The sequence below is a fragment of the Stigmatopora nigra genome, chromosome 18 (assembly GCF_051989575.1).
Source record: "Stigmatopora nigra isolate UIUO_SnigA chromosome 18, RoL_Snig_1.1, whole genome shotgun sequence".
In the NCBI taxonomy this organism is placed as follows: domain Eukaryota; kingdom Metazoa; phylum Chordata; class Actinopteri; order Syngnathiformes; family Syngnathidae; genus Stigmatopora; species Stigmatopora nigra.
In genome coordinates, this window is record NC_135525.1 from 2,225,777 (window position 1) to 2,249,880 (window position 24,104).

Here is a 24,104-nt window from a genome sequence, read left to right on the forward strand (position 1 = left end):
TCTGGGCACTGTGTCCCCTTTATTGTACACATGGATGTCATCACCAACACTTTGTGCCGGCCAGAATCCCACCAATCCTCGAGCAGTTACACTTGAGTTATCAATCATGCGGGTTAACAGCTGCTGGGCATCATCAAAAACCTTGCGAGCCTCCAATCCTACGAGGAAAAAAATATCAATGAAATTGGTTATCCTCACTCGGGTCGCGGTGGGTGCTTGAGCCTATCCCAGCTAATATATATACAGTGGGGCAAATAAGTATTTAGTTAGCCATCAATTGTGCAAGTTATCCTACTTGGCCTACTCGAAGGATTGCCAGAACCATTGTTTCAGGTCAGATGGCCTGATTCAGACTGGCTTGCAACTTCTCCAGCAAGCGTGAGCCAATGATGGCGATGATGAACGTGAACTCACTCAGAAACTCAACACTGATGCAGAAGGTGATGTGACTGACAAGGACAGCTACAACAGGAACGTATCACTTGATTTTCACCAGTGAATTTGTAATTACTTACCAGTAACTGACTTTTATTTGTACCTTTTGTTAAACCCTCTGATTGAACGGCATTATCTCTCTCTCTCTCTCCCTCTCGCTCCCTCTCGCTCCCTCTCTCTCCCTCTCTCTCCCTCTCTCTCCCTCTCTCTCCCTCTCTCTCCCTCTCTCTCCCTCTCTCTCCCTCTCTCTCCCTCTCTCTCCCTCTCTCTCCCTCCCTCTCCCTCCCTCTCCCTCCCTCCCTCTCCCTCCCTCTCCCTCCCTCTCTCCCTCTCTCTCCCTCCCTCTCCCTCTCTCTCTCTCTCTCTCTCTCTCTCTCTCTCTCTCTCTCTCTCTCTCTCTCTCTCTCTCTCTCTCTCTATATATATATATATATATATATATATATATATATATATATATATATATATATATATATATATATATATATATATATATATATATATATATATATATATATATATATATATATATACACAAAAACATATATATATATATACAAAAACATATATATACATATATATATATATATATATATATATATATATATATATATATATATATATATATATATATATATATATATATATATATATATATATATAGTTTAATATCTATTTATTACCTATTTATTTATGTTTAAAATGTGTTCTCCTGTGTTCTCACCGTCTTGCTACTGCGGCATTGAATTTCCCCGTGTGAATAAAGTTATCTGATGTATTATGATCTAATCTAGTTGTAATTGCTGATTTGTTTGTGTTGATTTGTTATACTTTGGATTCTTAGTTGTATTCGTTGATTCTGTCGTGACTTTTCTTATTTCTTTCGATACTCACTTTTTTTTGGCGCATTCCCTTGGTTAATAACACTAGTTTTGTACATTTCATGAGTGTGAAAGGCTATTTGTCTCATGCACTGAGTTGGCACATATATAGTTGGCAAATAATTATGGGTGTATCCTGCCTACTGCCCAAGGTTGGATGGGTTATGCTCCAGCACCCCCATGATGATTGTGAGGATAAGTGGAATGAAAAATGAATTAATTAATTTTGCAAGACGCAAAACAATCCACTCAATATGTGTTATTTCAAGCATTTAGGTTTGAAGATGAATACCCACCAACTGTCTTGTCATTGAAGATCTTTGGATAAGCTCGATTGGGGTATTTCCCCCTGAGCTGCCAGATGTCAAAGAAAGGCTTCCAATCAATGAATTCAAGAAGTTTGGTCAGGTCGTACTGATCAAAAACACGGGTGCCAAAGAACTGAGGAGTTACTGAAATTTAAATGAAAAATGTTTCTTGTTACATTTGAAGTAAATTAGCTGTAGAGTTCTCACACTCCACACTGGCAGTCCATTCTAAGCATAGATTTAAAAATAAAAAACGTTTTACCACAATTTGTTCAGCATTTTTTTTCTGAAATATTGCAGCAATAATATATGTCCAATTAACAATTACAATGGTACCTCTACTATTAACCAAAATGAGTTGGTTCCAGAAAAGGTTTTGTAACCTGCATTTTTCGTAGGAAGGATATTTTACATTTATTTATTATAATTCATTCTATGATCTTTAATACTATCACTTCAACCCATTAAAAAAATAAAGTATACCAATTTTGAATGAAATATGTATGCAAAAGTATGAATGTGTACAATAAAAAAAGATATATATTTTTAAAGTCATTAAACTTAAAAATAAATGCAGAAATTTTCCAATGTGGTAAACTTGCAGATGGAAGCTATGTAAATGTGTACATGCACGTAAACAGAAAACTTAAAATTATGTAACGCACATTTTTTTCCAAGATGGCACCGTTATCGCAGCAGTAGCTCTGTACACTTGTTTTTTGTGTTTTACAGTCTTTCTATCTTTTTTTAACTTACATTTTAATATTGCTTAATACATTCCTTTTTACTTTACTTCGTACTTTATACTTTTTTCTTTAAAGTTTTTACAACTTTCCTTGTTCTGTTAGCCTGGCTTACTTTGGCTATGGGGATAAGATGGAAGAGCTGCCGGCGCTTTCCAGCAACAGAGTCGAGAAGGCTCCACTCTTCTACTGTTGTTGTTGTTGTTGTTTTTTTAGGCCACCCAGGCGTCTAGGGGTTACCCTCAGCCGCGCTAGAGCTGCCACTGGACCCCGGATTAGTTCATCCGGGGGGTAGCCGGAGGTGTGGGGCATTCGAATATCTCTGGCTGGATGAAAAAAGTATGGTGCCACGTTCCTGGTTGGCAGCTCTGGGTGGTATATGTTGGATTCGAAGGCCGCTACGGGCGGCCTTTCAGGAGACACCTCGTGAAGGTTCCAACTTTGTCTCCCTGCTACTGTTGTCTTCAGCTCAAGACTACTGAGGAACTGTGTGGATCAGCTTGGATGAGTGACACTACATATTCTCTACATCAGTCACAGTCTGCAGAAGTTACCCATCTTCCGGAAGACTTCTTATGTGTGGTTCGAGTTTTTTTCCAACTTTACGTTTTTTGAGTCTGTATCCATTTTTGCTACCGCAACCAAAACGGAGCTGGTGGTGGTAGCTCCGTCCACTCTGGCTCGTTTTGTGTTTTTGGCTGCTTTTTTTGTAATTATTTGATTTGGTGATTCTTAATGACCCCATTTACAATGATTTCCTTTGTACTTTGTGCTTTTGCTTTGTTGTTCTGTGGCCTTTGCGACAGTACTGTCTAACTTATAACTATGCCTTTTCTTGCTACTGTCACAATGACATTTCCCGAACACGGGATGAATAAAGTTATCCAATCCAAAACCCCCAAAACTCTGACAAGCGAGGGTCGAAGGCACACAAATTAGAAACTCACCAGTGGCCTGGGCTCATAAGCCATCGTCCCGTAAAAGTTAAAAAGTGCCCGGAAAAGGTGCTACCCCATTTCAAGGCAGCTCTGGCAATCACTTGGAGCGCACACCTTTTGGGTTGAGGTGATGCCAGCTTCCCCTGATGGAACCAGTGCCTGTTACCCCAGGTGAGTGCTGTCTGCCTACAGCATGCAAACCTCAGGTTTGGCATCAGAGAGACGCAGCTTTTTTCTCGCCGATAGGAAAGCTAAACTACAATGACAATTTAAAAAAAAAACAGATACAATAAGTGTATTCACATTTAGGGGGATGTTGGATTTTGTTTGACATTTCGTATCTTGGACTGTTTCTGTAAATTGTAACAAAAGGTTGCCCATTGGGGTTTTTTGTGACTTGAATATTTCTTAATAAATGGAAGCATTTGAAGGTAGAGGTACCACTGTAAATTACAAAAGCTACTTGATGCATATTTATGTACGAGCAGAAGATTTTTGTTTTCATTTGAGTGACACAATTGGACGATATTGACCTCTGTTGCTTAACTTTGGCCAGTATGTATACAATACCAGCCTTTTTAACGGATATATTATAGAATAGTTTTGAACAGAAGATAAAACAAATAAAAAATACATAATAAAAATAAACACCCCAAAAGATAACTTACTCGGCTTGGTTGTTGACAACCAATCAATATGTAGCGCTTTTTCTCTTGCATGAGACAGAGACAGATAACGACGATCCTGAAAAGAGAAAGTAATAAGCAGATTTTTCAGGAGAGGCAAGAAAGTTCCATTGGCTTTAGATTGAGATAAATTGAAAAAGTGTGGGTAAATAAATGAAAAAAAAACATCACTTGTGACATTAGGCTTTAATTAGTCTCTCACACCTTCATGGAGTCAAAATGCTCCTGTCTTATCTCTGCATACTCCTCTTTCAGGTCTTCAAAGTAGTCCTCCCTTAGGCAATCATCTAAAAGCTGAGAGCACTGGGATAGAATGAAGAAAAATCTGGTTATGTGATTATGTCCTCTTATGAAGTGCATATGTTCCCTACTAGAAAAATTCACTTGAACAGATATTTTGGTGCAGTCTACACAAAAAATATCTCTATACGCAGGTATTGAATTAATCATATTGGTTTGATTATATATGACCTCGTACAGCAAAAAGAGTCTATTCGATTGTTCAAAATGATTGCTTTAGTATAATCAAAGAGTAATATTTTGCTTTTGCCATTTGCAGACACTAAGGAAATACAGTGATACCTCTACTTACCAATGCTTCTACATACAAAGTTTTCAGGTTACGAAGCTCTTTAAATGCAAATTACTGTTGACAAAAGATTAAGTGAAGTACGGGAACAAATACTTTGATATAGCAGCATTCAAGGCCAACTGGTTGTGCAGTGCTTCAATCATCTATCTTCGGTACGTGCAAGAGTGGGATCAATTTCTTCCCAGTGGCAGATAATTGTGAGTGCCAATGGTTGTCTCTCTCTCCATGTGCCCTACAGCTGACTGGCAACCAGTCTAGGTTGTAGTCTGGCTTTCGCCAACTAGAATAAGCTCTAGCAACGATGCACGGTATTGATAATGAATGGACAGCGGCATTTCAGAGAGTTGATCATGCATGCCCCTCTCTGGAATTAGAATGCGAAACAGGCTCCCATGCTACTCGCCTCACTCACAATATCTACACAGCACAGCCTCATAGACACTTATTTATAGTCAGTACCCATGTATTCGTCACCCCGTGCAGTTGTGGATTCATCACATTGCCACACAGAAGCGACACTACAATACACATCCTGTATCTGACATTTGTGATTTTTAATTGGTCCTGCTTAAGTTGGTTTCCAATGAGCTATCTCAGAAAATACCTTGGTGGTCTCCCATTCGCAAACAAGAAGCCATGACTCTATGATGGGCAAGATAAGCCCACTGTAGAAGGTATCTAGTGACTCAAGATACAGTAATGCCTTGGGATGCGAGCTTGATGTTCCAGGATAGAGCTCATATCTCTAATTGACTTTTCCCATAGACTGAAGTAAATACAAATAATTTGTTCCCACCTTCTAAAAAACACCAAAAAACAGGATATTACAATGGAAAAACATATTTTTATTGGTTATAAACCATCTACTAAAAGACATACATACAGTGGTACCTAGACATACGAGCACCCCGACATACAAGCATTTCGAGATACGGGTAAAATGTCGAGCAAAAATCATCTCTAGATACGAGAAAGCCAGATGGCCTAGACATGAGGGGCTGTTTATGATTTTAGCGCAGTCTGTTTTGCCGCATCTCTTACATGTGTAGCAGATATCTACGAGCATTGGGCGGAGCGTTGCATTTTTTTCAGTGTATTTTTTCCGACACTGAGCGCGGGTGGCGTAGTATTTGCTAGTAAGGGGAGTATATATTACTTCTCGTTGGCAAGTGGTTGTGCGTTATCCTATTGTGAGAACATTTGTGTGCATCTTTTCGGAAAATTTTGAAGGGAATACAAAAGAAAACAACCCTTGATAGTGAAAGTCAGGGTGGAGGCGGGGCAAACAGCCAACCCGGCCAGGAGAAGGGTATAAAAATGTAAAACAGAATTAGAATTAAGTTCAGTATAAGGTTCAATTAAACTTATTTTTGAGTGTGTCTGCATCGTAATCCAAGTTCATTTAATTTTTTTTATGTTATATTATGATTCACCAGTGCAAACAGTGGACATTTCCCTAAAAATATCATCCCTGTGCATTCCAACCATTACGGTAAATTCTGAGTTAAAGGAAACACAATGGATCCAAAGCAAGCCACTGCAATGAGGGGTAGTGCGAAGTAAAGGCGTGTAATGAGAATCGATATTAAGCACGAAATAATCAAAAAATATGACTGAGCTGGCTCGCCAATATGTATGGAGAAGCAGGAAGTTTGCCTTGAAAGCCGCGGTGGAATACATTGACCCCATTGCCTTGGTTATTGCGCAGGATTTAAATGTAGTGTAACGTAAGATTAAAACTTTATTAAGTGTGTGTATATAGGAATCTAAGTTCATTTGAGATAAATTTAAAGTTTATGTTACGTTACGAGCGAATCCGTCAAGTCTCCCTTTTTCTCTCACACATATTTGCAAACTCCCAGTTGCATTGAATAATGTCTCACTTTATTATTAAACATCATAACCACTAGTTATTTGTTACTTGGTTAGTAGATGTTGAATTACAACCAATAATGTATTTCTTCCATTATAATATCTTGTTTTTTGGTGTTCTTTTTTCAGAGGGTGGGAACAAATCAATTTGTATTTAGTTCATTTCTATGTCTTGCCATGAACTCTTCAGAGCTTTACCAGTATAATTCATAGAATAGAAAGTATTTTGCAACTCCCTTAGGCAGACATTTAATTTTGGATGTTGTTGTTGAAAAATAAAAGCTTATCTAGATTGACTTATGGGCAAAGGGATGATGGTGGATTGTTCTGGAGACAGGTTGAAAATGTCAGCGAAAACTGGTGCTAGTTGGTCAGCACATACACATGATGTTAGAATAAACATGATCCAGAGTTTTATCCACTTCCACTTTTGTTTGAAATTTCATGTGATAGCAACATTTCGGCAAAACAGTTTTCAGAGTTGCCTGATTAAAATCTCTTGCAATAATGTTTATGGTGTCCAGTAGTAGAGACAGGGCGGTTCTTACATTACCATCCGGTCGTATGAGAACAGCAGTGAGGATAATGACTGCTAGCTTTCTTGGCAGAAAGAAGGGTCTGCATTTAATCGACATTAATTTGAAGTTCATGGAACAGTGTCTATCCAGAACAGTGCTATTGTTACACCATACATAGATCAGCGGTGGGAAAACCGGTCCTCAAGGGCTGCTATGGGTGCAGGTATTTGTTCCAACCCATCCAGCACTGAGATTTCTGAATTTGTAGGACACCAAATTGTTGAAAAGGTGTCCTCTTGATGGGGTGGAATGGAAACCTGCAGCCACTGCGGCCCTTTGTGGAAGTTTGCCCCCCCCTGACATGGATGCAAAGCCCACCGCGATCTGAGTAGCGTGCGGCCTACTAGCTGCATTGTGGAATGGAGTATTTGTGGGTGTAACCACGTCTCGGTTGAGATTAGCATGCAGCATTTTTGAACATACCGATTTGAGGCACATGTTAAATAAGTCTATGTGGTTATATTTGATTTTTAAAGTCAGAAAAAACAGGTAGGGAGAGGTTGAAGACGCTGTATGCTACGCCCCACCATCTTTAAACAAGCTCGGGAGACCATGCTCCAGACATGAAAATCCGAACCTGGATTGAAGCCTTCATTTTAGTACTGTGAGGCTGACAAGCTAACCACTCGGCCATCAGGCCTTTATAGGAAGCCAAAAGGATATTTTTTGTAGTAATGTAACTACCAGTAGTACCTCCTGGAGAAACGCTCTTTTTACAAATATTACACGTCCTTTGACGATCTCTTTGGATTCTCAAGAAAAAATGACTAACACAGTGAATTGCCTTGTGGTTTGATTTACACCATCAAAAAATGGTGGTGAAATCATGTGTTCCGGATGTTGTGACCAAGTCATACTACTTATCAGTCATTGACACTGATAGCGAGACTTGCATTGGAACTTCAAAGTTACTATATTTCACACGTCATATGAACTAACTTGTGACCCTTGCTCTGTTTGGGCGCAATTGGGTTCATTTTGGTGAACTTAAACTTCAACTTGATAAAAAAAACAACAATGAATTGAGTTCTTGTTTTTCGGATAATTCTCGACATCTTGGTGCAGTACGTTTAACAAAATAAGATTTTAAAACACTAAGATATTCATTTAATGTTAACAGAACTTGAAATCAATAATTAGGTTATTTATGGAATGTTTAATAAGGAAATGTCAATAGTATTGATTTTTTTCCCCTAGCAAAAATGTATTGCCTTTTTTCTCCTAATCTCTCAGTGCGACTTCTGACAATCACATGCTATTTTTACTATTGCTGTACTTACTCTAAGAGTTCAGTATGTTCGTAAATGTATGTTTGCCAAATCATGCAGCACTACTCACACTTACCACCACCACACTTCTTGAGGCATCCAGAACATGGATAACAGGAGAGGTGTAGCGTGGTGCAATCTTAACTGCTGTGTGTGTCCTAAGGAACAGGAAACATACCAATAATATAGTGGTCAATCAAAAAGAAGAAAAGTGCAGAGTGGTTGTTTTACTTTGATGTCGTTGCTCCTCCAATGAGCAACGGTGTTGCCAATCCCAGTCTCTCCATCTCTTTGGCCACATAGACCATCTCATCCAAAGAAGGGGTGATCAGACCAGACAATCCAATAATATCTAAAAGAATTCAAATCTTGTATTACCTTACTTTCTGGACAATGAACCAAAACTTTCTTCTCTCCGTTTCATATATTTTTTAAAGTTTATTATTCTTAAAAAGGACCATAATATTTTACAATTAAAATTATTTTAAATTTTGGTTTCAGATTTCGTCTAGCCCCTGCGGCCAGGCACATCATGATAATGCCTCTCTAATCTCATCTCATTTTCTTAACCTCTTTATCCACGTGACCGGACGTTTGGTCGCCGGTCTTTTGGTCGCCAGTCTTTTGGTCCCTTTTGGTCACCGGTCTTTTGGTCACCGGTCAAATGTACTTAGATATTAAACAGTACTTAAATATTAAATTTTCTTTTTTAGATATTAAACTTTCTCTCAAGAATATAATTTTGAGAGCTGGTTTCAACAGTAAACTCTCTGTCACCATTTGACCGGCGACCAAAAGACTGGCGACCTAAAGACCGGCGACCAAAAGACCGGCGACCAAAAGACCGGCGACCAAAAGACCGGCGACCAAAAGACCGGCGACCAAAAGACCGGCGACCAAAAGACCGGCGAACAAAAGACCGGCGACCAAAAGACCGGCGACCAAAAGACCGGCGACCAAAAGACCGGCGACCAAAAGACCGGCGACCATACATCCGAGCACCTTTTATCCTCACTAGGGTCACAGTGGGTGCTGGAGCCTATCCCAGCTGATTCCAGGCCAGAGGCGATTAGCTGCCCACCCATTCAGACCCATTATGATTCAAATTTTTGAATGCATCGTAAAACTAATGTGCAAAATTGCTTTATTGAATTACAATTTTCTTACGAGAAGTTTAAAATGTTGTGGCGGCCAAATTGTATGTATCAGCATCATCAAGATAGACTCAATTTGATATTTTGCATTTACAAAGACTTCCTTATGATGTTGATCCTAATAATTTTCTAAAGATTTTCCCTTCAACGTAACACATTTGTACTCCTATTAAAACCATGAATATGGAGGTTACAATTGTGAATCAGGGTGCTTCTTATATGCGCGAAACTAAAACTCAACAATTTTAAGGGTGTGGCTTATACGCATGGGTGGCTTATATTCGAGTAAATACAGTACATAAATAAATAAAAGAGATAAATAAATAAATAATGATGAATAACTAGTAAACCAGGCGGCCCGGGTTCAAATCCAGGTTGGACCACCTGTGTGGAGTTCTCCTTGGGGCTCCGTGGGTTTTCTCCAGGCACTCCGATTTCCTCCCACATTCCTAAGACATGCATGGTAGGCTAACTGGACACTTTAAATTGTCCTTAAGTATGAATGTGAGTGTGAATGGTTGTTTGTCTCCTTGTGCCCTGCGGTTGGCTGCCCACCAATTCAGGGTGTCCCCCACCACTGGCCCGAAGTCGGCTGGGATAGGTGCCAGCACCCCCCATGACCCTAGTGAGGATAAGGCGGTACAGAAATTAAAACTAGTACACCTAGAATGATTATGTGCTTATACCTGCTTTTTCCTGGATTGCCTCTCTGAGAATCTTATCACAAGGAACCATCACACCCAGGTCAACCACCCTGAAATACATACAAATACCATACAGTAGTTAAAAATATCTGATAAATGATCTGAATCTAAATTACAATAAATAAACAAGGAAATCAAGGCTATGTTTGGAATATACTTGTCCCTTTCAATTTTGTAGCCTAAATGAAAATAAATGATAGGGTGGAGGTAGATTTGTGTTATTCAATTAAAAAAAGTTGCTTTAATACAAATATTTATTTTCAATCATAAATGTAATCACTTCAATAAAATCAAATCAAAGAAAAAGGCATTTGAATGCAAAAATAAAGTTGAAACTATGTACTATTGTGTGTTGTCAGCGGTTTTGTCAGAGTATTGGCCAATATACAGTAATTCATCATAGAGTACTGTTTTTGCAAATTTTGTATCCTGCATTTCCTTGTACTTTTTTACCTGCATTAATGTTAGCTAAGTTTATTTTTATTTCCGGGCTGTAGCGTATTTCCGTTTGATCGCGGACCCAGTCCTGTTGCTTTTATTATGTCTAGTTATATGGCTTTCTGTTTCACAACTGAAAGAAGTAAAGTTTTATTCAACTGAAGGAACTTTTTTGATTGAAATAAGTTTTTGTTTTTGGGCCCTATTTTGGACAGGGCATTGGACAAAACGTGAACACTCTTTTTCTTTAGTTTAAAATGTTTTCTTTGAAGGAAGTGAATTCTTTTTTTAAATATTTCGATTGAAACAATGTTGTTTTGTGTTTTTCTTCTGTTAATCAGTTGAAAAAATTAAAATATAGAAGTTTTTTTCATGCAAAAAATATTCGGTATTAAAATGTCAATATTTGAACACTTAATTTTGACTTCAAATATTTTTATGGGTTGCACCATGTAATGATAGGACATTGTCTATTTAATTCCCCCAAATTTGTTTTAATTCTCGAAAATATTTTTAATCAAAGAAAAATGACAAATGCAAACATTAAAAAAGATTGAAGTCATTTTTTAAAACTAAAGTGAAAAAAGCTTTGAGCTTACTTTTTTAGTGATTCATTTAGAGACAAATATATGCAGAGCTGCCAACCTCTGTCGACCCCAATTCAGGAGTACCCTTATCCCATTTACGGAGTGAATCCGAATCACGCATAATTGATAGAAAATGTAAAAAAAATAAGCATGGGAAAATTTGGTATTTTCCGAAATGGTTGCTTAAAAAAAAAGGGTGAAAACTTTTGGGGATTTCCGTAGTTTAGGGTGGTTGTCCGGAGTCCCAGAGTTTTGGGTCAGATGTTTGAGTGACAAGTGTATACACCACTTGCGTGTTTCAGAAGAGGATGAAGAAACAAGGATCATGGCCATCGTCGCTATTCCCCACCCCAATAAGCAGTGGTGATGTTGGTAAGTAGTTAAAAAAAGTAGTGAAATGATTGGTGTCAATTATTCTAATTACAGGAATCCCTCGATATCGCGCATATTGTAGAACAGACATGGTCGCGATAACCGAATAACCGCGAAGTAGGATCACCCCTATTATAACTACTATTATACATGTTTTTGCGCCTATACAGAAATCCAAGTACACAAGTAAAATGATTAAGAACTGTATTTGTTAAATATTACAGCTATAATATCTGAATATAATGTATATATAAGAACATTGTAAATACTTTAAGTACCGAATTTAATTGCATATAAGCCGCAACCTTAAAATTGAATTTTACAATTTTGCATATAAGCAGCTCCCTGATTCACAATTTTCACCTCCATATTCATGCTTTTAATAAGGGAGTTCTTTGAAGGGAAAATCTTAAGAAAATAATTGCACATGGTATTTATGAGATACTGTATGAATCGAAAGCACTTTATTAGGGTCGATATAGTAAGGAAGTTAATGTCTGTCTTTGTACATGCCAACTATCAAATTATTCAATTTCAAAAAACAAGTCTATTTTGATGAGAACTTGATGCTTTTTAAATGAATGATTTTTTTAAATCTGAAGTTTAACATGTTGTGGCTGCCAAACTGCTTCTAATGCTGAAATACCTCGATTTTTTTCGATGGGTCATATTACTGGAATAGTTGTCATTTTTGAACAACAAATAAAAAGAAAAAACAATCCGGAATTTTGTGTAATTTCATAATCACGAATGTACAATTTCCTTTCAAAAAAGAAGTAACGTAAGCACAACCAGGAAGTGTGACCATAATGGTATAGTGATCCCCAAGTATCGTGGTGCAATAATAGCATGAGATACACATTATGCAGGAATCTAAGATGATATTTTAACGATCGACCGCAAGACCATTGATCAGTCTTAAATACTATTGGGATGTGCTGAAATGGTAAATGTTACAAATCTATGAAGGCTACTCATGTCCGGCCAGTCAGAGCACGTTTATAACGTCGGGCTGGCAACGCCATGAGCGAGCTGTGGTAAGCACAAGTGACTTGTTTCACCTTTTGTGCAAGATACGTTTTTTTCTTGAATTTCACTTAAACGTCAAAATAAACTTTGCTCAGCGTTTTATCTGTTTAACCTTTCTCCATTATGAAATAAATTACCGTATCGGCCCCATTGTCTTGCGTCATGGAGTTATGGCGTCTCGTCTTTGTCACCTTGCAGTCTTCTTTTTATGCCCATGTAAGCCATGCCCTCAATTCAGTCATCTTTTTTTGTCTGACAAACGTGCCTTATATGCAAGAAAAAATGGTACTGCTTGTTATAAATTAAAAAAAAATAAGTTAATGGGAGTTTGAGTCCAAGTACAGCTTTGCCTTCGGGATAAAATCGTTTGTTAAGGCTTTCATGATCTAGGCTCTCCGGTTGCTCATCCAGTATACAGGGAGCAAGGCTTTGTTCTTAGTTGTATTAATTTTATTTTGTCTTCCTGTGGCCATTTCTGGTCTATGTTATCCGCCATATTCAAGGGATTACAGTACTCACCTAAATACTATATTTACTTGTATGTAAACCATATTTGTCAGACAAAAATTGATGACTGAATCGAGGGTACGACATAAACGCACATACAAAATCGACACGCACAAAACTGCAAGGTAACGACGAAATGCCATAACACCATAACACTATGATGTCATAATGCAAGCCAATACGGTCTTTTATTTCAAAATAGAGAAAAGATAAACAGATCAAACAGTGCAAACAATGCATTTACTTTGAATGAAATTCAAGAAAAAAATTAACCGTATCTTGCATAAAACAGGACAAAAACTCACTTGTGCATGTCACTACTTGTTCAGGGCACCACCGCCGTACCTAGTTTAAGTGCTCTGACTGACCAGACGCGAGTAGTCTTGATGTGTTCGTACCTTTTATCAGGTCATCACATCTGTTACGGCTGGCAGCCTGGACACACACTATGTAGGAGGTGTGTGCTTTCCTTTCTTTACCGGTATCTGCCACTGTGGCTCCACCCCTGTGACAGAGCCCTGCCCAGGCCAACACGGCTGTAATTAATTCCCCAATCATCCCTCCTGCCCTTATTTAAAGCCTTTTCAGTTGTCAGTTCACCCCTGGCCCTTGCCCTGGCCTTTGCCCTTATCCTTGATGCCTTGCTGAGTTGCAGGCTTGTGAGTATGTTACTCCCTGTTATATTTTGTATGTGTTGTTAATGATTTTGGGTTGCATAGGGGGACTTGAGATAAGTTTAGACACCCATGGGTATACATATAGTTTGTGCATTTAGACACAGTTATTCCCCTGTCTAAATTATATTACATCAGTTTAACAGTGGCATCCTTCGGTCTTATTTCCTGTATTTTGTGGGTGTTCATTTGAACACCTGTCTGGAGGGTTTTTTTACCGTGTTTATTTGAGGGTGCCACTTTAATATCTCGTGCTTCCCCTATGTTATCCCGTAGTCTGTTTTATTGACTTTATTGTAAATAAAAATAACTGAAGGCTACTTGCAATGTGTGTCCGAACTCATCTTTGACCGAACCTGTCTGCTGTGGTAGTTGCGACTCCCTGGTATATCATACCCCAGGGGGAGTCGTAACAAGTGGGGGCTCGTCCGGGATATCATTAAGATCTGTTATCACAGCAGCAGTTTGGTCATTGGTGGTACGGACTGCATGTGCAGTAGGCCGGTGAAGGCTGGGCAAGCAGAGTTGAGGTAGGCACAGTTAATAGCTATCATTCAGTCTAGTGTAGTGCTGTAATTAGCAGGATGGACTTTGATGCGGAAGAGTTCCTTTTTTTAACTTGGCACTGTAGATCAGGTTGACCAATGTAAGAGGAGAGATCTGTTAGGTCTTGCCGCTCATCTAGGGTTCACTCTGTCCAGGACTACCAGGCTAGCTGAATTGAAGCAGGAGGTTATCCATATATTAATAGCAGCGCAGTACTCAGAAGCCACAGGAGGAGCATCTGCGGGTGTTTCCTCTCAGTCTCTGGTCGATTCTGAGGAATCAGGCAGGATGGAGAAAGATGAGGTAGGCAGGGATGGTGTCACCTTGAATGTAAAGGCTCTAGTTATAAATCCCAGGGCTTGTTTAAAAGGAAAACCAGAGGGATATGGTGCTGTATCTATTGGGGAAAATGCCCCCATTGCTCTAAAGATATTACGTATGCAATATGAGGCTAGGGATAGGGAGTATGCTCATCAGCTGGCCCTCAAGAAAATGGAGATTGAACTAAAAAGGCTGGACATTGAACTCTCAAAGAGTTTTAATATGGTAGAAAGTAGGGGGTTTAAAGTTAGTGAAAGCCTTCCGCTTGTACCGCCTTTCCGTGAGACGGGCGTCGAGGCGTGGTTTAGTGCGTTTGAACGGATAGCACTGTCTCATAAATGGCCAGAAGAAGGCTGGGCTCTAGTCTTACAAAGGAAACTGTCAGGGAAAGGCCTCGAAGCTTTGAGTACACTGTCGATAGAAGACGGGTTGGTATATGATAAGGTAAAAGCAGCAGTGTTGCGCGTTTACGAACTGGTGCCTGAGGCGTACCGCCAAAAGTTCAGAAATCACAAATTAAAGCCTGGACAGGCCGTGGCTGAGTTTGGCCATGAGAAAGAAAAAGCTTTGGAGCTTGAGCGTGTAGAGAAAGCACGTGTAGCTCAAGAATGGCTTGCAAAAGAAAAAGCTTTGGAGTTTGCACGTCTAGAGAAAGCACGTCTAGAGAAAGCACGTCTTGAGCAAGAACGGCTTGAGAAAGAAAGAGTTTTGGAATTTAAGAGGCAAGAGAGAGAAAAAGCTTTGGAGCTTGCACGTCTAGAGAAAGCATGTCTAGAGAAAGCAGGTCTAGAGAAAGCAGGTCTAGAGAAAGCACGTCTTGAGCAAGAACGGCTTGAGAAAGAAAGAGTTTTGGAATTTAAGAGGCAAGAGAAAGAAAAAGCCTTGGAGCAAGATCGACTAGAAAGAGAAAAGGCCCTAGAGCAAGATCGACTAGAAAGAGAAAAGACCTTGGAAGCAGAGCGAAAAGAAAAAGAACTGATTGAAAGAGAAAATATTTTGGAGCAGGACAATTTAGAAAGGGAAAAATTGGAGCAAGAGTGGCTTGAAAAGGAAAACGCATTCGAAGAAGAAAGAAATAAAATAGCACAATGCATGAAGAAAATGCCCGCCGCGGAGATCAGCCTGCAGAAAGCACCCCAAGTTCCGGTGCCGAGGCCACGCAAAGTACTCCTGTCGCCCCTGGGGCCGCCAGTCGCACCCGTGCCGAAGCCACTAACCAGGCTTCCGGTGCCGGCCGGCCTTCCAGGCGCAGTTCTTTCTAGCACTGTTCTGCCAAGCACCGTTCTGGCCAGCGACTGCCCGCCCAGAAGTGGTAGCAATGCTCCGGCGCCCCTGGATGATGGTGCCGGCGACTGCAAGAGCGGCAAAGCTCTGGCACCCCTGGACGAGGGAGTTGGCGACCCTCCGAACAACCAGGGTAAGGTGCCTGACCGTTCTAAAATTCTAGTGTCTCCTAAAGGAAGGGGGTTTGGCCAAGACTTAAAGGACCAGCGCGGATGCCCGCCAGATCGGCCACGGCTCATCATCGGCCGGCACGGACGCCCGCCAGACCGGCTACGCCTTGTCACCGGCTGGCGCGGACGCCCGCCGGACCAACCACTTCCTCGTCTCATTTCTCGCTGGCGTGGACGCCCGCCAGATCGGCCACAGCTCATTACCGGCCGGCGCGGACGCCCGCCAGACCGGCCACGCGTTGTCCTCGGCTGGCGTGGACGCCCGCCAGATCGGCCACAGCTCATCACCGGCCAGCGCGGACGCCCTCCAGACCGGCCACGCCTTGTCATCGGCTGGCGCGGACGCCCACCGGACCGACCACTTCCTCGTCTCGTTTCTGGCTGGCATGGACGCCCGCCAGATCGGCCACGGCTCATCACCGGCCGGCGCGGACGCCCGCCAGACCGGCCACGCCTTGTCATCGGCTGGTGTGGACGCCCGCCGGACCGACCACTTCCTTGTCTCGTGACTGGCCGCCGCAAAAGGGGGCGCAGTAAAGCATGCTGGCGCAGAAGAGGATATCGGTGCAAAAATGGAAGCCGGCGCAGAAGAAATTATGTATAATGCCCTATTTCAAGTTTAGGAGAGTTAACTGGAGTGTATTGATTGATTGAGGCAGGTTGGTGGTTCGATTTCGTCAACAGGTTGACTCTTGAGGGGGGAGGTGTTACGGCTGGCAGCCTGGACACACACTATGTAGGAGGTGTGTGCTTTCCTTTCTTTACCGGTATCTGCCACTGTGGCTCCACCCCTGTGACAGAGCCCTGCCCAGGCCAACACGGCTGTAATTAATTCCCCAATCATCCCTCCTGCCCTTATTTAAAGCCTTTTCAGTTGTCAGTTCACCCCTGGCCCTTGCCCTGGCCTTTGCCCTTATCCTTGATGCCTTGCTGAGTTGCAGGCTTGTGAGTATGTTACTCCCTGTTATATTTTGTATGTGTTGTTAATGATTTTGGGTTGCATAGGGGGACTTGAGATAAGTTTAGACACCCATGGGTATACATATAGTTTGTGCATTTAGACACAGTTATTCCCCTGTCTAAATTATATTACATCAGTTTAACAGTGGCATCCTTCGGTCTTATTTCCTGTATTTTGTGGGTGTTCATTTGAACACCTGTCTGGGAGGGTTTTTTTACCGTGTTTATTTGAGGGTGCCACTTTAATATCTCGTGCTTCCCCTATGTTATCCCGTAGTCTGTTTTATTGACTTTATTGTAAATAAAAATAACTGAAGGCTACTTGCAATGTGTGTTCGAACTCATCTTTGACCGAACCTGTCTGCTGTGATAGTTGCGACTCCCTGGTATATCATACCCCAGGGGGAGTCGTAACAACATCCCAATAGTTGTTAACGCTGATTGAAGGTCTTTGCTGTGAAACGTTAAAACATCAGCCTTGATACCTGAATTACTGCACCCAGAGACTTGGTGAACACTATACAGTATACCTACGGACAGTTGCTGGTTGTGCTCATGTCACTACCTTTTTGAAAGGAAATTAAGGTAAATTAGTGATTATTGAAATGAAATATTTTTTCTTTTTATTTCTTGTTCGAAAGTGACTACTATTGCAGTAATATGAACTCTCGAAATATTTCAACATTAGACATCTTAAACTTCTGGTAAGAAAATTGTCATTTCTGTCTTTAAAAAACATCAAGTTAAACTTTTGATATTTTGCCTTTACAAAGAGAGGCATAGTAACTTTCTTATGATATTAACCCAAATAATGTGCAATCCAGGAGACCATCCTTTGGATTCATACCATAACTTAGAACCACCACGTATGATCATTTTTCTCAAGATCTTAAGAGTAACACATTTGTATTCCCTATTAAAATGATGAATATGTAGATTAAAAATGTCAATTAGGGGGTGGCTGGAACGTGAGAAATTGTAAAATTCAACAATTTTAAGGCAATATTAAGGGTGCAGCTTATATGCGCGGATGGCTTATATTCGGGTAAAAGGTAAGTGTGGGATCGACACACGTAAGGTAACAAAATGACCTAAAAAACACCATTGTCTGATACAAACGAATCAGTCAAAATAAAGGTTTTGTTCTTGTATTTTATAGCATGAGGATGGTTGAACTTGTTGATTAAGGCTGGCTTCCTCATGAAGCCCGCCAGCAGCATCCCAACACAGGTGATAAGTGTGAACCCCAGCACTTTCAGTTCATTTATGTCAGCGAAGGCATCCTCTTCCAAAAAAGACTGCTTGTTCCAGCCGGGGCCGGGTCGCGGGGCAGACCTTGCTCGCCGCCGCTATACACTATCGGTATGTTCCCCCGGCATGCACCATCAGCATGCGCCATCGGATCAACGGCTGCCCGGCTGGAATATTAAACTTCCACTTCGCTCCTCCACATCATCCAACTGTCAATTAGCCATCCAGGGAGCTCCATATTCAAATAAGTGCAACGACGTCAGCTCACTGCACAGACTTAAATGGAATTTCAACTTTCACGTTGCTCTGCAGTGGCATCTTACTATCCTCGGACAAGGCCAACGGCTTGTACTTAAAAACATAAGTGACATTAGAAACATTCCACCGTCAGCTCCAATACCAAAAGGCTCCCAGAGTGCACTGAGCGAGCTCTATTTTTGGTTTCTGACCATGGTGTCCACCATAAGTCTTCTGGGGCTTGCATTTCTGAAAAAAATCCCCCTTCACCGATGCCCTATGCCAGGGGTGGGCAAACTTTTCGGCCCGGGGGCCACATTGAGTTTAAAAATTTGACATATGGGCCAGGTCAGCACAAGATACGATACATATAAAAAACTGCATCTGTTAACAGTACATATGAAACAAACAAAAAAAAGGACTTAAGTATTAACATACTCACCATGAAAGTAAAAAGTACAAAGTAAAGTAAAAAGGAATGTATTAAGAAATATTAAAATGTAATTAAAAAAAATATAGAGGTTCTGTTGGTTTCATCACGCCGTGATCTCCAACTCTCGCTGGAACGATTCGCTACCGAGTGTGAATCAGCACCTCCAAAGCTGAGAATGGTGCTCAGTTGGAAAAAGGTGGCAAAGATGGATCAGGTCCATCCTCAGATGACGGAGCTTAAGTATCTTGGGGTCTTGTTCAAGAGTGAGGGAAACTGCAGTGGGAGTATGAATTGTGAAATGTATTCTTTTATATTCTTTTAGATTTTAATCACTAGAATAGAATTTTACTGAGACACCACCTACAGGAATTTTACAGTAATAACAACTATGGGTTAAGGCACGCATCATCTAATTTTGTGTCACCTCCTACTTTTGTATCACCGCCTAAGTGTGTGTCACCGCCTATTTCTATGTCACGTGATCTTGTTTCAATAAAGCCCACGCAGCAGAGGTAGTAGGGCGGAGACCATTTTGTGAGGGCAGGAAGATTGACCAATATTTCTGCTTTTGCTTTGTGTGCCGCCCCCCTCCTGCAGAAGGGGTTACAACTCACTCCATCCGTCTTTAGTGTGCGTACTTGTTTTCGGCTTAATTGAATGTCAAGAGCGGACCGGAAAGGGAGATCGATAGGTGGATCGGTGAAGCATCGGCAGTGAAGTGGACTGCAGAAGGAGCTGAGCCAAAAGGCAAGGCTATCTCCTTACCGGTCGATCTACGGTCCCATACTCATCTATGGTCACAAGCTGTGGGTCATGCCAGAAAGAACATGATCCCAGATCCAAGCGTCTCAAATGAGTTCTCTTTCTGCCTCAGGGCCAACCTCAGATACACTGGGCAGACTATCTCTCAGCTATCAGCTGGCCCGGGAATGCCTTGGGGTCCTCCCGGAGGCACTGGATGAAGTGGCTGGGGAGAGGGAAGTCCGGGCTTCCCGGCTGAAGCTTCTGCCCCTGTGACCCAACTTTGGATAAAGCAACAGAAGATCTAGCAGACAATGCTTTTTCTACATTCTGGATCCTTGTGGTTTTTATATTATCCCCCATTCGGATTTTGTTGATGTCTCCCTCCTCGGGTGTCAGTGTCTTCTTGGGGCCTTCTCTGTGAATGGACAATCTTACCTGTCAGCCTACCTGTCAACTAGCTAGTTTTTAAGATCGCCAACTAACTGGGGTAATTCAGTTTTGAATCCAAAAAAGCAGTGCCGCAAAATTAAGACTGTCAAAAGACAATCTAAAGGTCTGTACCCCAAAATGTACATCCCACATGCACATACAACAGGAAATATACAAAAGATAATAATTATGGTATTATGAAAAATGCAGTCAGCCACAGTCAATCTCGCAATACTTTATCAATAGTATGACAATGTTATTTGTTAAAAACAAAGAATAATGAAAAAAAGAGGAAAATATCTTACCGGAAGTTGTTACAACCTAGGACGACACCTACAATGTTCTTGCCAATATCATGAACATCTCCTTTCACTGTAGCTAGAACAATAGTGCCTTGATAGGTATTCTGCAGAAATAGAGAGGTAGAATCAGAAACATGCCAGCAAAAAGAAAGAAAAGACATTTATGACTCCTCTTGAGTTTTTGATTAAAGTTGAGAATTGGAGTGTTGTCAAAAATATATATGATTTCAACACATGAACAGCAGTAGTGTACATACAATTATGAATCTATTGCATTGATTCGGTATCAATGAGCCAATACACAAGAGTGCACCTTGCGCCACAGTAGGGGTATTGCGTGCTTAATCATGATTTATCATAAATTTGCTATTTTTAGTATAAGCTTTGAACGCGTTCTTTCTTTAGACAAAGAGTCACCATTATTTCATTATTTGCCATCAATGAAGGGTGTTTTTCTTTATCCTTATTCAAAATAAGTTGTGTCGCGGCGTCTTGGAGTTCCTGTGCCTTCTATTATGACTATCGTGGTGAGGCTGCGAACATGGTTTGAAAACCCTGACGTCCTAATTGTGTAACGTACTTTTAGAGTTGGGACGTCTTTGTAATCAGGGCCTCTGAATATAATAAAATGGACAAAAGAAAAGAAGGGGAATTGCCACAAGCCATTCTCAACGTCTATCTTCCTTGCAAGTGAAAACCCATAAATATGTCTTTCCTATTTTTTATGAATGTTTTTGAGAATCTCAACAACACACCTGACAAAAAGGTGCTATTGTACTAGATGGGGAAAAACGGTAACAAATTATTACACTGAAGATATAAATATTAACTAGCTCGACAAATCCAATCGGAGACAGTTGAAATCACTGTTAACAAAATGGTACGTTACGCAACTGATAAAAGTCCTTCTTGACTACATGCTAGAGATCCCAAATCTAACACAGGCATTAAACAATATCAATTGGGACGATAATCTCTATTAGAACAAAAATAATGAAAGCTTCAATACTTTAATGACCATTATCTAGGACAAAGTATTCAAAAGAAAAATTTAGACAAAATCATCAAAAAACAATCACCTCTCATGATTAAACGAAGACATATCGTCTGTTGGGTTTAATCTGTAATACTATTATATATGTGTGTATTTAATCATTTCTTAATAAAACCATTCTTCCAATTGTCCGAAGAGAAGTCGGGGTCGTAACCGGTCACACAGTCCTTTCACAAGGACTGTTGATCTGACATATCACCCAGTCCAGGGCTGTGAGGACTGTTGATCTGGGTTCACAGCGAAGAGTCGTCAAGGACACTTGCTACCAGCAGATGGATATCAATCACTTCCAGGAACACTTCCTAACCCTAACCCCCTACCCTAACCCCCTAACCTTAACCCTAACCCTAACCCCCTAACCCAAACCCCATAACCCAAACCCCCTAACCCTAACCCCCTAACCCTAACCCCCTAACCCTAACCCCCTAACCCTAACCCCCTAACCCTAACCCCCTAACCCTAACCCCCTAACCCTAACCCCCTAACCCTAACCCCCTAACCCTAACCCCCTAACCCTAAAAGCGAAAGACAAAAAACAATGACGAGCGAGAGTAACTAGCTTGAAAAATCCCAACTACACTTAAACATATGTAAAACTGTCTGTATGTACTTCTAAAAAAGTGACAAATACTATTGACCCCCAATTTTAGTTTCATTAGAAACAATCTAATGCCTGAGTCAGCCAAACTATATTTTGACACAATGATCATATCACACATGACTTACTGCCTAACAAGTTGGTCATCTGCCTGCAAAAACAACATTAAAACCAATTGAAACCATTTAAAAGCAAGCTCTGAAAGTATTAGACAGAATGCAACAACGCACCACCACTGTGAAATATTTAAAAAATACAAACGCATGAACTGGGAAAATATTGTTAAATATGTAGATGCCACTTCATTTACAAAATCTTACAACACAAAGCTCCTCCTCCACTACAAGATTTTGTACAAAATATTCCAACACATCAACAAGAGCTGGCTCTAGAAATGACTTTGTAGTTTCCTTTAAAAAGAGTGCATAAAGCCAAAGTACCTTCTTTGTCCGTGCCGCACATACCTGCATCTCAATACAAATTAATATATGTGGACTCACCAGTTTCCCCCAATGGATTAAAAAAAATATTACTTACTATATATGCGGTTGACCCAGATAAAGATTGCATTTCCTTCCGCTCTTCCTCCATGAAAGGTATGAGATGGCTCACTGCCTTCTTCATAACACGAGCTGATTTAATGACCTGAAATGTAATAATGTTAACTCATGTGTAGTAGAATATAGAAACATATATAAAAATATATACTGGAAATGACAAAACTTAGTATACTAAATGATATCTCATCTCATTTTATGAACCGTCTTATCCTTATTAGGGTCGCCAGGGCTGCTGGAGCCTATCCCAGCTGTCTTCGGTCCAGAGGACACCTTGAATCGGTGGCCATCCGATCACAGGGCACAAGGAGACAGACAACCATGCACACGCACACCCATACCTAAGGGCAATTTAGAGTGCCCAATCAGCCTACCATGCATGTTTTTGAAATTGAATGTGAGGAAACCGTAGTACCCGGAGGAAACCTACTCAGGCCCGGGGAGACCATGGGAAGTCCACACAGGTGGACCAATCTGGACTTAAATCCAGGACTGCAGAGCTATGAGGCGACGCGCTAACCATTCGCTCCACCAGGCGACCATACTAAATGACCTTTATTAGATATGCCATAATGCTAAATGCTTAGGTGTCAAAGTGGCAGCCTGGGGAGACATCCAGCCCGCCACATCGATTTGTGCAGCCTGCAAAAGTGAACCATGTCATGACTTCAGATTTTAGGACGAAAGTCAAATGAAGATTATAGATATATAAAGAATACTTGTTTTTTCTTTAAAATAAAGAATTGAATGCTCATTTCTGATCCCCAAAATGTAACATTTAGTATTTTCAGTTTTTTTTAAGTGTTTTTGAGAATCTTGAAAAATTAATAGAAAAAATAATTCTGTGTTCCACTTTTAGTTCTTAATATATATATATATATATATATATATATATATATATATATATATATATATATATATATATATATATATATATATATATATATATATATATATATATATATATATATATATATATATATATATATATATATATATATATATATATATATATATATATATATATATATATATATATATATATATATACATATACATATCCATATCCATATCCATATCCATATCCATATCCATATACATATACATATACATATACATATACATATACATATACATATACATATACATATACATATACATATACATATACATATACATATACATATACATATACATATACATATACATATACATATACATATATATATATATATATATATATATATATATATATATATATATATATATATATATATATATATGTTTATATACATATTGCAATATAATTACTGTCTTTCGCTTTTTAAATGAAAACAAATTCCGGCTGACGAAAACGAAAATATTTCATTCTTCAACCTATGAATTAAAATTTTCCAGCAATGAAGTAAAATCTCCAGGATTTAAAAATATCGATTGCCGTTCTAAATTGGC

General features: G+C 40.0%; 2 protein-coding genes across 3 annotated transcripts in view; one reads left to right on the forward strand and one right to left on the reverse strand.

Moving 5' to 3' along the window:
* Window positions 1–24,104, reverse strand: part of mtr (5-methyltetrahydrofolate-homocysteine methyltransferase) — a 91,150-nt gene that overhangs the window by 5,751 nt on the left and 61,295 nt on the right. The window contains exons 21-29 of one of the 2 annotated variants that reach the window (XM_077739317.1): window positions 22,633–22,740; window positions 20,447–20,547; window positions 10,142–10,209; window positions 8,533–8,653; window positions 8,372–8,459; window positions 4,196–4,294; window positions 3,974–4,049; window positions 1,613–1,768; window positions 1–158 (exon numbers count right to left, since the gene is read on the reverse strand). The exon at window positions 1–158 is cut by the window's left edge and continues 42 nt beyond it. In XM_077739317.1, coding sequence (XP_077595443.1) covers window positions 1–158; window positions 1,613–1,768; window positions 3,974–4,049; window positions 4,196–4,294; window positions 8,372–8,459; window positions 8,533–8,653; window positions 10,142–10,209; window positions 20,447–20,547; window positions 22,633–22,740 — 975 coding nt within the window. The remainder of the gene's footprint in view (window positions 159–1,612; window positions 1,769–3,973; window positions 4,050–4,195; window positions 4,295–8,371; window positions 8,460–8,532; window positions 8,654–10,141; window positions 10,210–20,446; window positions 20,548–22,632; window positions 22,741–24,104) is intronic. The other variant, XM_077739318.1, reaches the window with a different exon arrangement.
* LOC144211943 (uncharacterized) lies at window positions 14,546–19,985 on the forward strand. The gene is made up of 3 exons (XM_077739522.1): window positions 14,546–15,402; window positions 15,433–15,553; window positions 19,880–19,985. The coding sequence occupies exons 1-3, from the start codon at window positions 14,601–14,603 to the stop codon at window positions 19,983–19,985; spliced, it is 1,029 nt and encodes a 342-aa protein (XP_077595648.1). The 5' UTR covers window positions 14,546–14,600.

Excerpts from the sequence above, each read along its gene's own strand:
- LOC144211943 (XM_077739522.1), top strand. The coding sequence starts at position 14,601 with ATGGAGAAAGATGAGGTAGGCAGGGATGGTGTCACCTTGAATGTAAAG. Across the intron at positions 15,403-15,432 it reads TGCACGTCTAGAGAAAGCAT|GTCTAGAGAAAGCACGTCTT; the intron begins GTCTAGAGAAAG and ends TAGAGAAAGCAG. Across the intron at positions 15,554-19,879 it reads GAAAGAGAAAAGGCCCTAGA|CTATCAGCTGGCCCGGGAAT; the intron begins GCAAGATCGACT and ends ACTATCTCTCAG.